Consider the following 15,241-nt stretch of genomic DNA (forward strand, 5'->3'; position numbering starts at 1 on the left):
AAGCAACAGATACACAAGTGTGAGGGAAAGGGAGGAGCCACCAGGTTACAGGGGAGGAGAAGGATGTTCATAACTTTCAGATGGACTGGGGGGAAGCAGTGGAAAATAAGTAAGACAATCAGTGAAGATGGCTCCCCAGCTCTACATCACTATGTACAAAGAGCAGTTTGCCTCTCCTGGCAGGGCGAAACGAGAACAACTGCGACCCACCTCTGCCCACCGCAGGAACAACCCCCAGCCCCGTCCGGTAAGAAGCAAAGCCACACGGACTGTAGTGGTTTAAAAGAACGAGCGAAATAATTTATGACTGTGCAAAGAGATGTAGAATTTCTTGAAAAAAATGACTCTACAGAATGAATTTATGTAATTGGTAGTCATTCCATTAATGTAATTTAGCAAATAATGTAACCAAAATAATTTGTTGCATTTCCAGGTGGTGCCTTTAAGATCAAACAAGACTAATTGGGTCACTTATTATTGGCACTCTCTTTATTGTTCTTCATCTAGCCACACTTAGGTGTCTTACACTAATTGGTGGCTGGTTGTTTACATCTCCCTGTGCCTGGTGAATGCTGTATCCCATCTATTATTCAGTAGCTCTTCCATGCCTATTTATTTTTCCTGACATGGAGTAAACAGAGCTAAAGGATGGTAGAGTCACTCTACTGTAAAGGAAGAAAAACAAGTTCTGCATGAAAAGGAGGTGTGATCAATGTACAGTCTCACGAGTTCAGTTTTTAGCATATTATAATAACAATATTACAAAGTACAAAGAAACCAAATTGCTTTGTCTAATGTGAATAATGGAAATAGGAGAAAATAATAATAACAAAAAGTAATTTATATATGCCATCTTAAAACATGTACATATGCACATCAGATATGAGACAGTACATGTAAAATCTAGTGCACTGGTTTCCAACCTGGGGGCCCTAGCCTCCACTAGGGGGCATCAAAGGTTCATAAGGGTGAGTAGGACGACACCTCAGTGTTCAGTCATTTCTTTGAAGAAAACGGAAAAGTAAAATTTTCATTACAAAATTGAGATTATAATTATTTAAACTTTTATTTCACAGGATAATGGCAAAGCAAAGAACCTGAACATAAGCTATTCACAGAGCTTTAACTCTCTCTGCCAAACAACGTCTTTGTGCGTTACAACAACTAAGAGCTTATGGCCAAGGGTCAAGGGGATTAAAATACTGAATTTCTCAAAAAAGATGACTACTAAGCATGTTTGGTAGCATAATTTTAAGAAATTATTTTTTAATAAAAATGAATAATTATAAGAAATTCCAAAAATATCATGAAAAAGAGGAAATAATCATCTAAATGCAACTAAATTGCTCATTTTGCACAAACTTTCTACATTTATTGCATTTACCATTTGGGTTATTTGTACAGTTTATTAGCTGTCTTGCACTCTACTGTTATTATTATGCATTAAATATAAGTATTCATAAAATATGACTAAAATATTAGTCAGAGGTCATCGGTTTCATTCAGTGATAGAAAATGGGTCCCTTAAGGAAAAAGGTTGGGGGCCACTTTTCTATTGTGGATAGTGAGGAGGAGAAATTATCTGTGTTATCTTCTACTCCTTCTTGTATTTCTACCTATACATGTCCTTCTTTTCCACACTTTTCCAGGACTTTCTGTTCCCCCGGACTCTTCAGTCCAATTACAAGTCACGTCGCACACTACCACACCCTTCACCCCCCGTGGACACTGGCCGTCCTCTCTTCCCCCCTGTGACACATTTATCATTCCACAGTCCAGTTAGGACGTGTCCTGACAACAACTATCTAAACACAGTAGATGAAGGCAAACCAAACCACATGTCCCCTGTCAAGCCATCCACAGTGTATGCTCTGCCCTCTGCTGATGGACTGCAGAAAGTACAGCTGATTGAGCCTCCTGCTGGCCCTGGATTTAAGCTCCAGGCAGCTTTGAAGAACCCAGCAAGGTAGCGGTTGATCAGTGTAATCTATGGTCCAAAGGTAACTCTAAACACACATTGATTATAATTGATTTTCTTTGCACTAGAATGGATTCTCAGGGGAATCATCCATGCTCAGCACAGCATCTCAGGTGAGAGAATAACCTCTGACCCCTTCTTGTGGCCTTTAAGCCCTGACAACACCAGATAAGTCGATGAACAATATTGAATGATACCTCATCATGTTATTATGCAAAACACTTAAACAGAACATTTGTTTTGACAGGCAACATACAGCTGCTCAGCTTCAAACAAGACCCCAAACCAGCAAACCTCTGGCAGCTCATCACCACTTTCCGCGGATACAATACCGGAGGTCTAGTTCCAATAGCAGCCTGGATTCTAGGTGCATATTGAACTTCATTGAATAATAAAAAAAATCATGTTGATGAAAAGATGTGTTAAATGCCATAAATAACAACCACTGAGGTCTTTTTGTTCTGACGGTCTCTCAACAGTGGGTGCTACAGCTGCTTCCATGTGGTGAAGCCCTACCAAGCTGGACACTACATCATACACCCGGAGTTTGTGTCTGAGTGCCTGCGTTAAGACTATTAGAGCGCTGGCTTCTAAAGTGGGGAAGGGGGGACTTGCAGAGGTCCTTGAGGGGGCTATGGAGGTTTCCCCAGCAAAATGAGGGATCATTAACTTCACTATTGTTTAATTCTCTACTAATTAACCCAGTGAGACAAGGTGTAAGAATGAATAATGTGACTGTTGGCTGCACTCTCACCACTATTATCTCCTTGCATACACCGTGAACACATTTACAATTCATTACTAAATCAGCAGCAAAGATCTTCCCATAAGGGAGCTTGTGGTGATCAAATCGAATGAGACACTGTAGCTGTAATGTGTATCGGTCAATGACATTAAATTTTAATCCTACTATTAGAGAGATAATTGTCTACATGTGATATAGAAATTCTTTATTGTATGTTTGGGGTGTTAAAGCAGAAATTGTGCTACAAACAATTATTATAGACTTATTAAGGTGATTATACTTTCTAGTGATATACTAGATAAAATATACCACCACTGCTAATACGGCCATCATGTAACATAGCACAGATAGTTGCCATAAAAACACTTGTTTTGAGACTATACAACCAGTGTGATTTAATCAAATCATGTAAAACAGTATAATCTGTGCAGAAAAAGAAAATAAAGACTTCTGTTCCCACCGAGTGGACTACATTTCCCGACACACAGTGGGCGTAGACAAGGCGGATACGCAACAACATGCCTTGATGCCTCTTGGTCTTTTCTCTGTGGCAAACAAGTTGAGATTGGAGGTGTTGAAGGAGGCTTCTTCTGCTCGGTAGGCAAACATTATTTTGTAACGAAGAGCTAAAAAATGAAGCAGGACAAATAGAAACGATATTAAAATGGCGCTTTACTTACACGGACTCCGTGTTATTTCCCCTCCGTTAACTTTCTTGCACCACCCAAGATCTACGGCTCACAACCACGGCTTTCCATACGTCGGACTGTACTGTATGTACACGCTGTCGGTACATTAGCGAACAAGTCATTGTTGTTGTTGTGTACAGTTATTAGCTCATAAACACGTTTTTTTTATGCATTGTAAGTTTTGTTTGAATAATAATGAAGTGAACGCAGCAGAAGTAGAAAGTTAAACTCTTAAACTGCACCCTAAAACAAAAATAGCCACAAAGTGAAGATCGTCGCTGTTGATAATTAAACCCTGAGTTGTCTGGAAAGCTCTGACGTGTAGTTTACTTATATATTATATAAGTGTTTTTAGCTGGAGACAAAACTATATGCAGAAAGCATGTGATACTGATACCTCACTGTAAAATTACACATCTGCAAGTGAAGAACATGTGACTCAAGTAAAAGTATGTAAGTGTAAATAATGAAAATATACTTAAGTTCAAAAAAAGAGTCTCCATGTGACTCTCATTAGATTATTAGTGCTCTTAATATAAAGTGTTTCAGCTGTGCTGTTATATACTGTTGTATATAATTTATGAAAAACACATATTTTTTGTGTGCAAAAAAAAAGCTGTCAAAAAATCTATATTAAAGTATACTGAAATGTAGACGACGAGTACAAGTAAAAAGTAGCATGGATGGCACAAGTATCTCACATTTTCACCAAAGCACGTTACTTGAGTAAGTGTACTTAGTTACATTCACTTCTGCACACTATGCCTTCACATGCGCGCACACTTTTTGAGGTAGTGAGCCTTTCTCAGGCTTCTGTTCTGACTGTATCAGCACTTCTGTGTTTATTTTTCTCCCTCAGTGTCAGAACAGATAGTGAATCGGCTGAAATGGCAGATATGAGTCACTGTAAACAAAAGAATGCCCCTGTCTCAATATGTTGTGCCTTTTCACTCTTTTTTTCTTAAAATGAGAAAAACTCGTTTGTGTTACAGAAATTTGTTCAGAGAAACACTTATACGATTAATCCGTTATTTAATCAGACATTTCTTTTCTGTTTTTGTGATATTACTGTAGATATCAAGTCGGTCATTGTATTAATGTTGGATTATTGTTTGTGTTTAGTATAAGAGAAAAAACATAAATTCCTCCTTCATCTTTCCTCTCTGGTTCCATATGTAAATATTTGCTCAAGAGCTACAATGATTAAACACTCGTTCCAGCTTCTCAAATGTAATAATTTGATCCTTTGTCATATATGAAGTAAACAGAATGTCTTTATGTTTTTAGGCTGAGTAAAACAAGCTAAATGAATCACCACAGGCTGTGGGGAATGGGCTTTTTATTCTCATTTTTAAAATATAATTTAATGGATTAGTTTGAGTGAGGAATTAATCACAAGTTTAATCAACACTGAAAAAAATTAGTATATTTGGGTTTTTTGATCAAAAGGCCTCCAGCAAACTGTGGTCAACATTTTACACAATTTTCTGACATTTTATTAATTCAACAAAGCATTTGATAGAATAGACAGTAGATATACAGTAAATCTTCCTCTGACTTTCCAGGTCAATTTCCTTTCCTAAGTCCAGCAGCCTGAGGTGATCTCCAAGGAACCAACAGTTAGTTCTCTGTTAATTAATGATGGGCTTATGTTAACACTCCTGTTGTTGGGGGAAATCTATACTAAGGGTGGTTGAACACAGAATTAGTCAATTAGATTGCTAATTAATAGCAAGCATTTTTTATTATCGACCCTTGCTGCCATGGCGGACCATAAGGGTCAATTGCAGTTAGGAATAGTCAGCAAACAGGGAATCTGGAGACGGCAGAACTCCTGTTGATCAGCTGTGCATTTTTAATCTAATCTGTTCTGATTAGCTTAAACCACAATAACTAACATCACCCAGTTAATTACCCGTAAGGGTTTTTGCTGTATCCCTGCTGGGACGGTTAGGTCTAAATGCAATAGAAATAAAACAAACACAAAACAGTTCTGTGTTGTTGCCAGGGTCAAAAAGTCTGTTTTGGCTAGAATGAACCAGGTTACTTCCAGTTTTGGTTAGTCTGGCCTGATAGAGCAAAAGGTTTAGTATTCTTTCCTTTCCATCCTGTTACTGGCAGGTCTCTAAGGCCGAAATCCCCTTTTCTGCTCTTTTACTTCCTTACATACAAATGAGTCTTCTTTCAATTGAACTCATATGTTAGAATTACTGCTGGGAACATCCACTTTATCCTCTTATGGGTAATTGGCAGTAGATTTGTTTTGTTAAATCTCAGACACATCTTTAAAGTTTACATCCTGACAGCGTAATACCTTTAAGTGTTGTGAAGTCACTTTGTGCAGCAATGCAGATCATGTAAGACAATACTAGAAATGTAAGGCAGGCTTTGAGTAGTAAAGCTCAAGTAGAGTATATATGACGTACACATTGACTTTTGTTTGTCTGTCTGTTTTCTCTCTCTCTCTCTCCCTCTCCTGACAGGCAGGCAAAAAGACATAACGGACGAGGCCAGAGTGAAACAAACAGGGTTCCCTGGAAAACATTTCTATGGTCCTTAGAACAGCAGATTGAGTCAGATTTGTCCACTGAACAGCACAAGCCATGTACCAAGTTGTACCGGGAGGAGCGGGAGGCACTATTACAGATGTTATCCCCAAGCAGAAACACAGCAAGGACACTCGACCCTTAGTCGGGGCGGGAGTGATTGGCCTGGTGCTGGTGATTGCAGCAGTGACTGCATGGTGTTATTACATAGCCTCTCTACGCAAAGCTGAGCTGCTTAAGACTCAACTGCTGGATCTGAATAAAGATGGCTACATTATCCGCAACCAGGGAGGGTCTATTGTTTTCAGAATGGATTTCAGGTTGGTAATTTACTCTCTTTGAAATTTGATTTTGTTTGTGTAGTGATACATATTTCCTAAAATTTATGTAAATACATGCAATTCATTTCAGTCATTTAACTGTTGCGCTAGAAATGTAAGGTGTGTGCTGAGAGAAATTGCTTGAAAATATTGTTATATTTAAATCTTGGTAGGTCAGGTACGCTGGATCTGGATTCATGCACCAAAGAAGGGGAGCTTCTGAGCTGTGGAAGCACCACTGATAGGAAGCTGAATTTCTTCATTGAGACAGTGCGCCCCAAGGACACAGTACAATGCTACCGTGTGCGTTGGGAGGAACTGGTTCCTGACATTCCTGTTGAGCATGCCATGACATACAAGTTTGCACACTGGTATGGTGGTGCGGTGTCAGCAATTCAGCACTGGCCTATTTCTATTTCTGGTCAACATGCCCCCAAACCCTTTGTTACAAGTGACATCTACTCAAACCGCAATGAGTTTGGTGGGATTTTGGAGAGTTATTGGCTTTCATCTAATGCCACAGCCATCAAGATTAATAATTCTGTGCCCTTCCACCTGGGCTGGAATGACACAGAGAAGACCATGTACTTCCAGGCGAGATACAATGACAGCCCTTTTAAGCCAAACCCAGGAGAGGCACCATGTGCTGAGCTTAGCTACAGAGTGTGTGTCGGCTTGGACGTAACATCCATACACAAATACATGACCCGCCGATACTTCAACAAACCAAACAAAGTGCCTGCCAAAGTCATGTTTCGTCATCCTATATGGTCGACTTGGGCATTACATAAAACTGACATTGACCAAGAGAAACTCTTGACTTATGCTTCCAACATCCGCAAGCATGGCTTTAATTGTAGCCACCTGGAACTAGATGACCGCTACACCAGCCGCTATGGAGAATTTGAGTTTGATGTACTAAAATTCCCCAATGCTTCGGCCATGTTCCAAAAGCTGAAATCAGATGGATTTCTAGTGTCACTCTGGATTCACCCTTTCGTTAACTATGACTCGGAAAACTTCCATAGTTGTGTAGAGAGGGGGCTGTTTGTCCGGGAGCCTACAGGCCGGCTGCCGGCCTTGGTGCGCTGGTGGAATGGCATTGGGGGAATTTTGGACTTCACAAATCCAGAAGCACGTGATTGGTTTTCCTACCAGCTACGGTCATTGCGTTCAAGGTATGGGGTGTCATCTTTTAAATTTGATGCAGGGGAAACCAACTACCTACCATGGAAATTTAGTACCAGAACTCCCATTCGGGACCCAAGTTTTTTCACAAGACGTTACACGGAAATGGCTATTCCTTATAATGATAGAGCTGAGCTGCGCAGTGGCTACCAGTCCCAAAACATATCCTGCTTCTTCAGACCAACTGACAGAGACTCTGTGTGGGGCTATGAGTTGGGTCTCAAATCTCTTATCCCCACAGTGCTTACCATCAGCATTCTCGGCTATCAATTCATTCTACCAGACATGATTGGAGGGAATGCCTATCTGAACCGCACAGATGGGAATCGCGCATTACCCGATCGAGAACTCTATATCCGCTGGCTGGAGCTGTCGGCCTTCATGCCCTCCATGCAGTTTTCTGTTCCACCGTGGGAATACGACAACGAGGTGGTTGAAATTGCTCGAAAATACACAGCCCTCCATGAGAGTATTGTTGCGCCACGGGTCCTGGAGCTGGCTGGTGAGGTGCTGGACACCGGGGATCCAATCATACGGCCCCTGTGGTGGATTGCCACAGGTGATGAAACAGCCTATAAAATCGACTCCCAGTTCCTGATTGGGGATGACCTCATGGTAGCCCCAGTTTTAGAGCCTGGAAAGCAAGAGCGTGACATATACCTACCCGCCGGCCGTTGGAGAAGCTACAAGGGAGAGAGGTTTGAAATCAAGGAGCCACTGCACCTCACAGACTATCCTGTAGATCTGGATGAAATTGCTTACTTTCTTTGGGTGTAGCAAGAAGGGAGGGAAGCCGAACTGACCTGATTAACCTCTGCTCCAATTTGCTTGTAAGACAAGCTTAAAGAATTGAACTGCTTGACAGGAGGGACTTTGCACAAAAAGGTTGCTTGTTATAGAAAAAACTTTTCTGCAACAAATTCTAATGACTTTTTAAGATTAATTCATTTTAAAAATGCTCTTTTACATTGCAATTGAGAAAATGCTTCATTCAAAAATGTCCAAAATGTCATCTGAATGTTGTTTTATTTCATTTAACTAATTAATGCATCATCTTTTTTTTAAGATAGCTAAGAAGTATCCTTTAAAGAGAGATTATGTAACAGGCAGCCTAACAGTAGCACAAGTAGAGAAGGGCCATAAAGTCAACAAAACAAGACTAAATAGTGTCAGTTACACATCAACATCTGTTCGCAATTTTCTAAAAAGCTAACATTAGCCAACATAAGCTACTGGTCATACCAGACCAAGTAAGGCTGCGCAAAACCCAGCATGTAATGATGTGAGTGTGTTTTAATGCTTATGAATATGAAATTTGAATTTTTGCAAGGAAGAATGTGGTGTTGTATGTATTTAATTTTTTAATATGTCTCACTTTAATGGCTATCCTAGTCACATATGTGAAACATTTTTTAAAAGGGAATATGAAAACTGTGAATTTGAGCAAGGCCTCTGTTGTATGCCATAAAGTAATATTTTTGAGTGTTACAGCACTTAAAACTAAGCCAAACATATTTTGTCATAGGAAGACATTTGAAGGGGTGTCATTTTTGTCATTAAGCAGATAGGAGGGTACATAAAACCTTCTATATTGATAAAGAACTTTGACTGAGACTTTTCAGGAAGTCAGGTTTTATACTTCACTTAGGCTGAATGCTTGAAGTTTAATCATTACAAATGACATGTCCTCTCATTTGTGTAGCAGTGTCATGTAACTACTCTTAGCCCAGAAGAAGATGCCTTTTATTAGGCACTTCATATTTTATGCTCTTCCTCAGGTAACAGCTCTTTCTTGCTGTTGTGTGTTTTGAAGTGTTTGATAATTGTCTTTATTGTGCTTTGCTGACTCTGAAAGCAGCTAATACTATGATGCATAATACATTGACTTCCACATCCGAAATAAAAAATCTCTTTTGGAAGATTTTCTGATGTTTGTAATTCTGAAATACTTTTACTTTATACCTACTTTGTATGCAGCGTTGAAGTCTGTAGAGGCAATGAATTCAGCAGCATTTAATGATCAAATGAAACGGTACAGTGTATTTTGTCACCTTGTGGTTTGTTAATGTGAATATTTTGTAACTGCAGTGCCATATGTTATAAATTACTGGCACGTACTATTTGTGATTTAATATTTTGCTATACATTTATTTTTGCATAATGTACATTTATGCTGTAATATTATTATTAATTTCACCATTTATGGGGTGAGATGCAAAGGTCAATAAAACATTTTTTTCATACTTCTAGATCAAAGAACCTCATGTAAAATCATGCACCTTGTTATTGAGAGATGAAACTGATTTATTGATTGTCACATTGAATTTGGGGTGAGACAGCATATTCTCCTTCAAGTGACTTCTCAGTTAGCAGTTTTCTTCTTAATGGTGCATTTCAGGCTTTATGTAGCCTCTTGCTGACTGTGTGTGTGACATGAGTTCAGAGTTCAGCTTGTGCCTCTTGACATAGTTTCATCATAACAACACTACCTATTTATAGCAGTTCTCACTCAGCATCTGGGCCAGGCCAACCTCTGAGGCTATTTATGTCTCAGACTGTCTTACTTTATGACAAGACTGAGCGGCTGTATCTTGGACTGAACGTTTCATTTCTTTTGCCTCTTTTGACCCGGCGTGTGCCGTTTGCCTGGAGTTATTGTAACTTTGGAAACACTTGCATGTGACTTAATGGCAAACATTAATTTCTTTTGAATTTTTGTGTGAATGCATTAAAAGAAATCAAGTATGACTTTTGGTGTTTTTGTTGTGCCTATTTTGCATGCAACACACAATAATCTACATTTGAAAAGTAAATGTACATGGTACATTTTGCTACCAAGACTACCAAATGACTGATTTAGAATCCTGTAAGAGTGATCAATTTGGACTTTTTACACACACCTACAAATAAAATAGAAGAAGAAAAGACCTGACATGGACAAGACATTCAGGTCAGTGAGCTGACCGTGCAACCAGTGAGCCAATAACAACCTGTAACCTCTTTTAAGTCTACGATACATGAAAACTAATATGCCTATCAATTCAATATTGAAAGAGACACCCTTGAGGGACTTTTCCAACTTTTGGTGCCTGGCTCATCATGGCGCAATAATGACAAGGTGATGAAACAATTGTGCAGGTTATTTGGAGGCTGTGTTCAGATCAATAAATCATCTGGTGGTTCATGATGTGTGGCCAGAGAGCAAGTGATAAAAGTGTACAACCAGACATCAAGAAGTAAAAGGATAAACAGCAGGAGATGATAGCAACCATATTTATCCGAATTACAGCATTAAGCACGATTGTTCTTCTTCAGTTCAAACATCCTGAACCACTTCTTACAGCTATAGTCGATATTTCATATGTTTGGGGAATTTATTCCATTTCACAACAGTGAGATATGCTTCAGAGCTACTTCACTTTATTTGCCAATGCCTCATCTTTCTTCAAAATTGATCTGGACTTGCAGCCTGTGCGGGGAGGACATACATTCATTGATTAGCTGTCTGTGTGTTGCAGCAATCAATATTTGTCAGTTTGCTTTCTGCAATCATATTGTTTGGTTCTGCCCATCTTTTCATAGACTGGACAATTTATTTATGTAGGAGATTTAAGGGATTTCTAAACGGACGGTTAAAAAAAGAAGTTTAGATATAAAGGACAATTTGTACGCCAAAACATTAGGGTCTTTATTAATTATATTTGTGCCTAGTTCAGGGTGTGAATGCACACACTTCAGTATATTTGTTGAGATAGATAAGTGAAGATAACACAGGACATTTAATATCAAGATACACAAGATTAACCAGCATCCAAAATGTACAAGTTATTTGTGCTGACATACATTTTGTTTCGCATGTTTTGAAAATGAAACAATTACATATGAAATGTGTAGTTGTTTTGGCAATGTGGTGCTGCAGGCATCCAGGAGGGTGCAGTGTAGCTTCATTGATAAATCCTCTCTCTGACATGTCAGTGGACCATGGTCCAGATGTTACTGTATGTGCATACACACACCTACACACACGCACACACCAAGCAGGACACAAAACTGGCAGAGCACGTCCCCCCACCCCCTTCCTTCTCCACCTGTGAGCCCACCTGTGTGTCCATCTGCAGAGGAGAGACGCCAGTTGTTCTGGTTAGGAGCCAGTGTGTCTCAAGTACCTTCCCATATCCTCCTTCTATGAGCCTGTCTGCTGTCTGTCCTCCCCAGTAAGGCATATATATTACAGACAGAGATAGAAGTGGTGCACACAACAATAACCGTAAAGACACTGCTGACTCACTGAATTTTTTTTGTAATTACCAACTTACTTTTCTACTCAGAACTATGGTAAATGTTCTCAGCTGATAATAAAATATTACCATATTCAGGAATTTGTACAAAAAAAGCATTATGTTGTCAGTCGTACAGCTAAACTTGCAACACTACAAATAAATAATGAAAAATATACAGTATATTGCTTTTTTTTTTTTTTTACAAGCATAAACATGATTTCAAAAATAATTGCAGATGAAGATTAAAACAACTGAATTCATCATCAAAACTGCTGTTAGATCACAATTATACGCCAAAATGAACAGCTGAGACAAACAATGATGAATAAGCTTCAGTTTTATTAAAAAAGCTTTCCGGCTTCTTGGAGCTAAGTGTGGAAAGAGCGTTTATTGTAGAAGACCACAAGGGAAATAAAACCCCATGGCCGTCTCTTGTGTGAAGTGAGAATCTTTGTCCTTAACCCAAGATTTTCACTCCGTAACTAGGATGACCTCGCATCTGGTGCTGCCATGGCTTGTCTGACAGGAATATGTCTGTCCTCGCTAGGTAACAAATGAACCCAACACCCCAGAGACTGGTCTCGCATCTGTTTATCTTTTTCACCTGTCGGTTCGCTGCACTGCATCAGGCTTACTCTCCTCTGCAGCGTTTGTGGATTTCAGAGCATGCCTCTGGCATTACAGGGGCAGAGATAGTCGGTGTTGGCTGGTAGCACCATTTGTAAACTTTGTGACTGGATGTGATAGTAAAGTATAGTGTGTCTGCCTACATATTTGTTTTCAGAACCTGCTGTTGTATTTTTGTATAATAAATGTGTTTATTTATTTCATTTATTAAACGATTGACAGAAAAATATTTGAATAATTGGTTAATTTTTCAAGCAGAATTCTCAGATTCTCATTTTCCAGTGATTAAAAATGTCAATTTGTTGCTTTTCTTTTTTTGTTCTTTTCTAAACAAACGTTTTAGGGTTTTAGACTACGTGAGCATTATTATGGAGATTTTCTAAATATTTATGATATTTGATAGAGCAAATAAACAATCGATTAGTTGAGAAAAGAAATGGCAAATGATTTGATAATGAAAATCATTTATTGTAGCCATTGTTAGCTCTAGCCCTATACTTTACACCAGTCATCTTGTTGTTGCAGACAGTGAAAATACAGCTCTCTTGTATCTTGAGTCTATGCAGACAGTATATATAGTATTAAGTTAAGGAAAATGGTGACAGATATCCAGACAAACTTAAATAGTAAAATTAAGGACTTAGGTGAGGACAACAGGCAGGGCACTTCCTCTGTGCTTCGGTGGGGGTAAGAGGTTGAACGAAATGTCAGGCACTGAGGAACAGATGCATAATTGAAACATTGCGTTGCTGCCGCAGCCGTGCACAAGGTTGTTTGATTGATACCGTTTTAGAACACTCCTGTCCCCTCATGCTCATGGGGTTTACCTGGGGAGAAACCAGGGGAGGGGGAAAGGTGCTTAGGTGGCTCATCTGGGTTTTGGAGGAAAATTGGTGCCATCCATCAAACACTGCATTTAACAAACGCTAACGCAGGCCTGGCCAACAAAGGATTCGTATATAAGGCAGCGAACCGGGAAACATGTGAGGTGCAGGGACTGCTGAGGGTCTATCAATCAACCAGTCAGCTCCTTTATTTAACAAGCGAGGGCCACAGACCCCAAGGGCCACACTCCATATTCTGGCTGGTTGGGCTTGCAGTCTTCTCCTGTAAAAGGAAGAAAAAAAAGGAAGACAGGGATGAAGGGAGGAAGGAAAGAGGGGCATGAAGGGATTGGGGTTGGGGGGTGATGGAGGTGCAGAAGGGTTTGGCCTGTGTCCCCTGGCGTGCCGGTGCGCTTCATCTTCTCAGTGCAAGGGCCTGGAACTGCTGCTTGATGGGATTTTCAGCCCTGTGGCCTCCGCTGTCCCAGCATCCATCTGGAGGGCTGCCGTGTGCACAGCAGAGAGCCAGCCACTCAGCGACACAGCCATAAAGAACAACCCGTAGGCCAGCCAATGCCACTGATCTGAGGCTCGCAGCTCTGTTCAGTGGACAGGCCAACACTCAGTGGCACACATTCCTGTCAGGGACACAGGCTGATCCCTAAGCTACTGTGTGCTCAGTGGAACAGAAGACACGCTCTGTGAGGCAGCCCACATCCAACCACTGACTCCTTCAAAGCTTAGAAAATTGGAATGGAACGAGGACTTCACTATTCAGCATCCTTAATGATGTGAAGAGGACTATCTTCCCTCTCTTATTTGTTCTGTCTGTCTGTGTGTGTGTTACAGGAACAGAATATACACTTTATTTTCACTTTGAGTGACTTTTGATTTGATTTTACAATGCATTCATGATTTGATCAAGGTAAGTTATAGTGGCACCTTGTGGGCGATGCAAACGTATATGCAGTACTCACAGACGCCTAATTCGAATAAGCCTGTTGGAAAGTTGGCTATAATAAAACCTTGCCTGAAAACAATGCTTCCTTTGCATGTTCAATGAGAGTCCTTTTTTTTTTTTTTTACAGAGAAGTTCAATTTAATACCACAACACACAGCATCCAGAACAATAATATCAGCGATATATAATTGAAAATCAAGACCAAATATGCAAAGACAATCATTACTGCCTCTCGTTATTGGATCCAATTTATGTATGCCCCAGGGGACAGAGTAGCGAATAATGGATTGGTGTTGTGAAGAGTCGAGATACTGTATGCGCCGTATTGGTGGTGAACGTGCAACGAGATCCAGTCTGATATAAGTGAGACGAGTATTGGAAAGTTTGGTTTGAAAATGTTTTTGTTTCTCCTCAGGGCTACGCGGCATCATTAGCATATTTTTTCTCTCCTGACGACTGTAAATTCAGTGAATGTAGCCCTGTGGTGGGTAAGGTGGGCAGACGGCAGACTGTATAAATAAACAGAGTCTGTCTGAGGGCACCACTGTGGCCCCCACCTGCCCACCATCAATCAATATTACAGCGGCCACTGGCAGCCCAATCGGCCTTTTATAGGCCTGTGAAATGATCAAACATCTGCTCATAACCATGCTTCATATATAGATGGATCATACATACAATATCAATACAATATTCTGCATAACAGGATGTAACAATGACAAAACAGTACATTTATCCAAAAGTGTGCACAGTGGCAGATTGGAGGGTATAAGACGCCTTGAGGTGGGTTTCACAAGTAACAGAATCAGTGTGCTTTTTAATAAAGTCAGAATGAATGTCACATGAAGCTGTTCTTCATCTTATTGTTTCCCAATAATGACATGCAGTCTTGTTTTTGTGTGCCCAAAAAAACTTTTATGAGAAAGCACAACTTTGCCTCAACAATTTCCTTGTTTACTGTTTAAAAGTCAGCCCTGTTGATGGAAGCTCAGTGAACATGATAAAAGTTGAGGCCAGTAACTAGTTTGGCAGCTGTAGTAGACAAAGGTTGCGGGGGCCTGGTCCATGGAGAGGGGGAATGAA

General features: G+C 40.0%; 1 protein-coding gene across 5 annotated transcripts; it reads left to right on the forward strand.

The window, feature by feature from the left end:
• The first annotated feature begins 73 nt into the window (after positions 1-73).
• myorg (myogenesis regulating glycosidase) lies at positions 74-10,214 on the forward strand. 5 transcript variants are annotated; one of them, XM_019275253.2, is made up of 8 exons: positions 74-247; positions 1,650-1,966; positions 2,047-2,091; positions 2,226-2,345; positions 2,458-3,320; positions 4,978-5,031; positions 5,896-6,278; positions 6,452-10,214. In XM_019275253.2, the coding sequence occupies exons 7-8, from the start codon at positions 6,016-6,018 to the stop codon at positions 8,241-8,243; spliced, it is 2,055 nt and encodes a 684-aa protein (XP_019130798.2). In that variant the 5' UTR covers positions 74-247; positions 1,650-1,966; positions 2,047-2,091; positions 2,226-2,345; positions 2,458-3,320; positions 4,978-5,031; positions 5,896-6,015; the 3' UTR covers positions 8,244-10,214. The 5 variants fall into 5 exon arrangements, with proteins under 5 accessions (XP_019130798.2, XP_010731797.3, XP_010731800.3 ...); XM_010733495.3 differs by lacking the exon at positions 4,978-5,031; XM_010733498.3 differs by lacking the exon at positions 4,978-5,031 and having other exon boundaries at positions 5,900-6,278.
• The last annotated feature ends 5,027 nt before the right edge of the window (positions 10,215-15,241 follow it).

Source organism: Larimichthys crocea, chromosome VI, assembly GCF_000972845.2.
Source record: "Larimichthys crocea isolate SSNF chromosome VI, L_crocea_2.0, whole genome shotgun sequence".
NCBI classification, from domain to species: Eukaryota; Metazoa; Chordata; class Actinopteri; family Sciaenidae; genus Larimichthys; species Larimichthys crocea.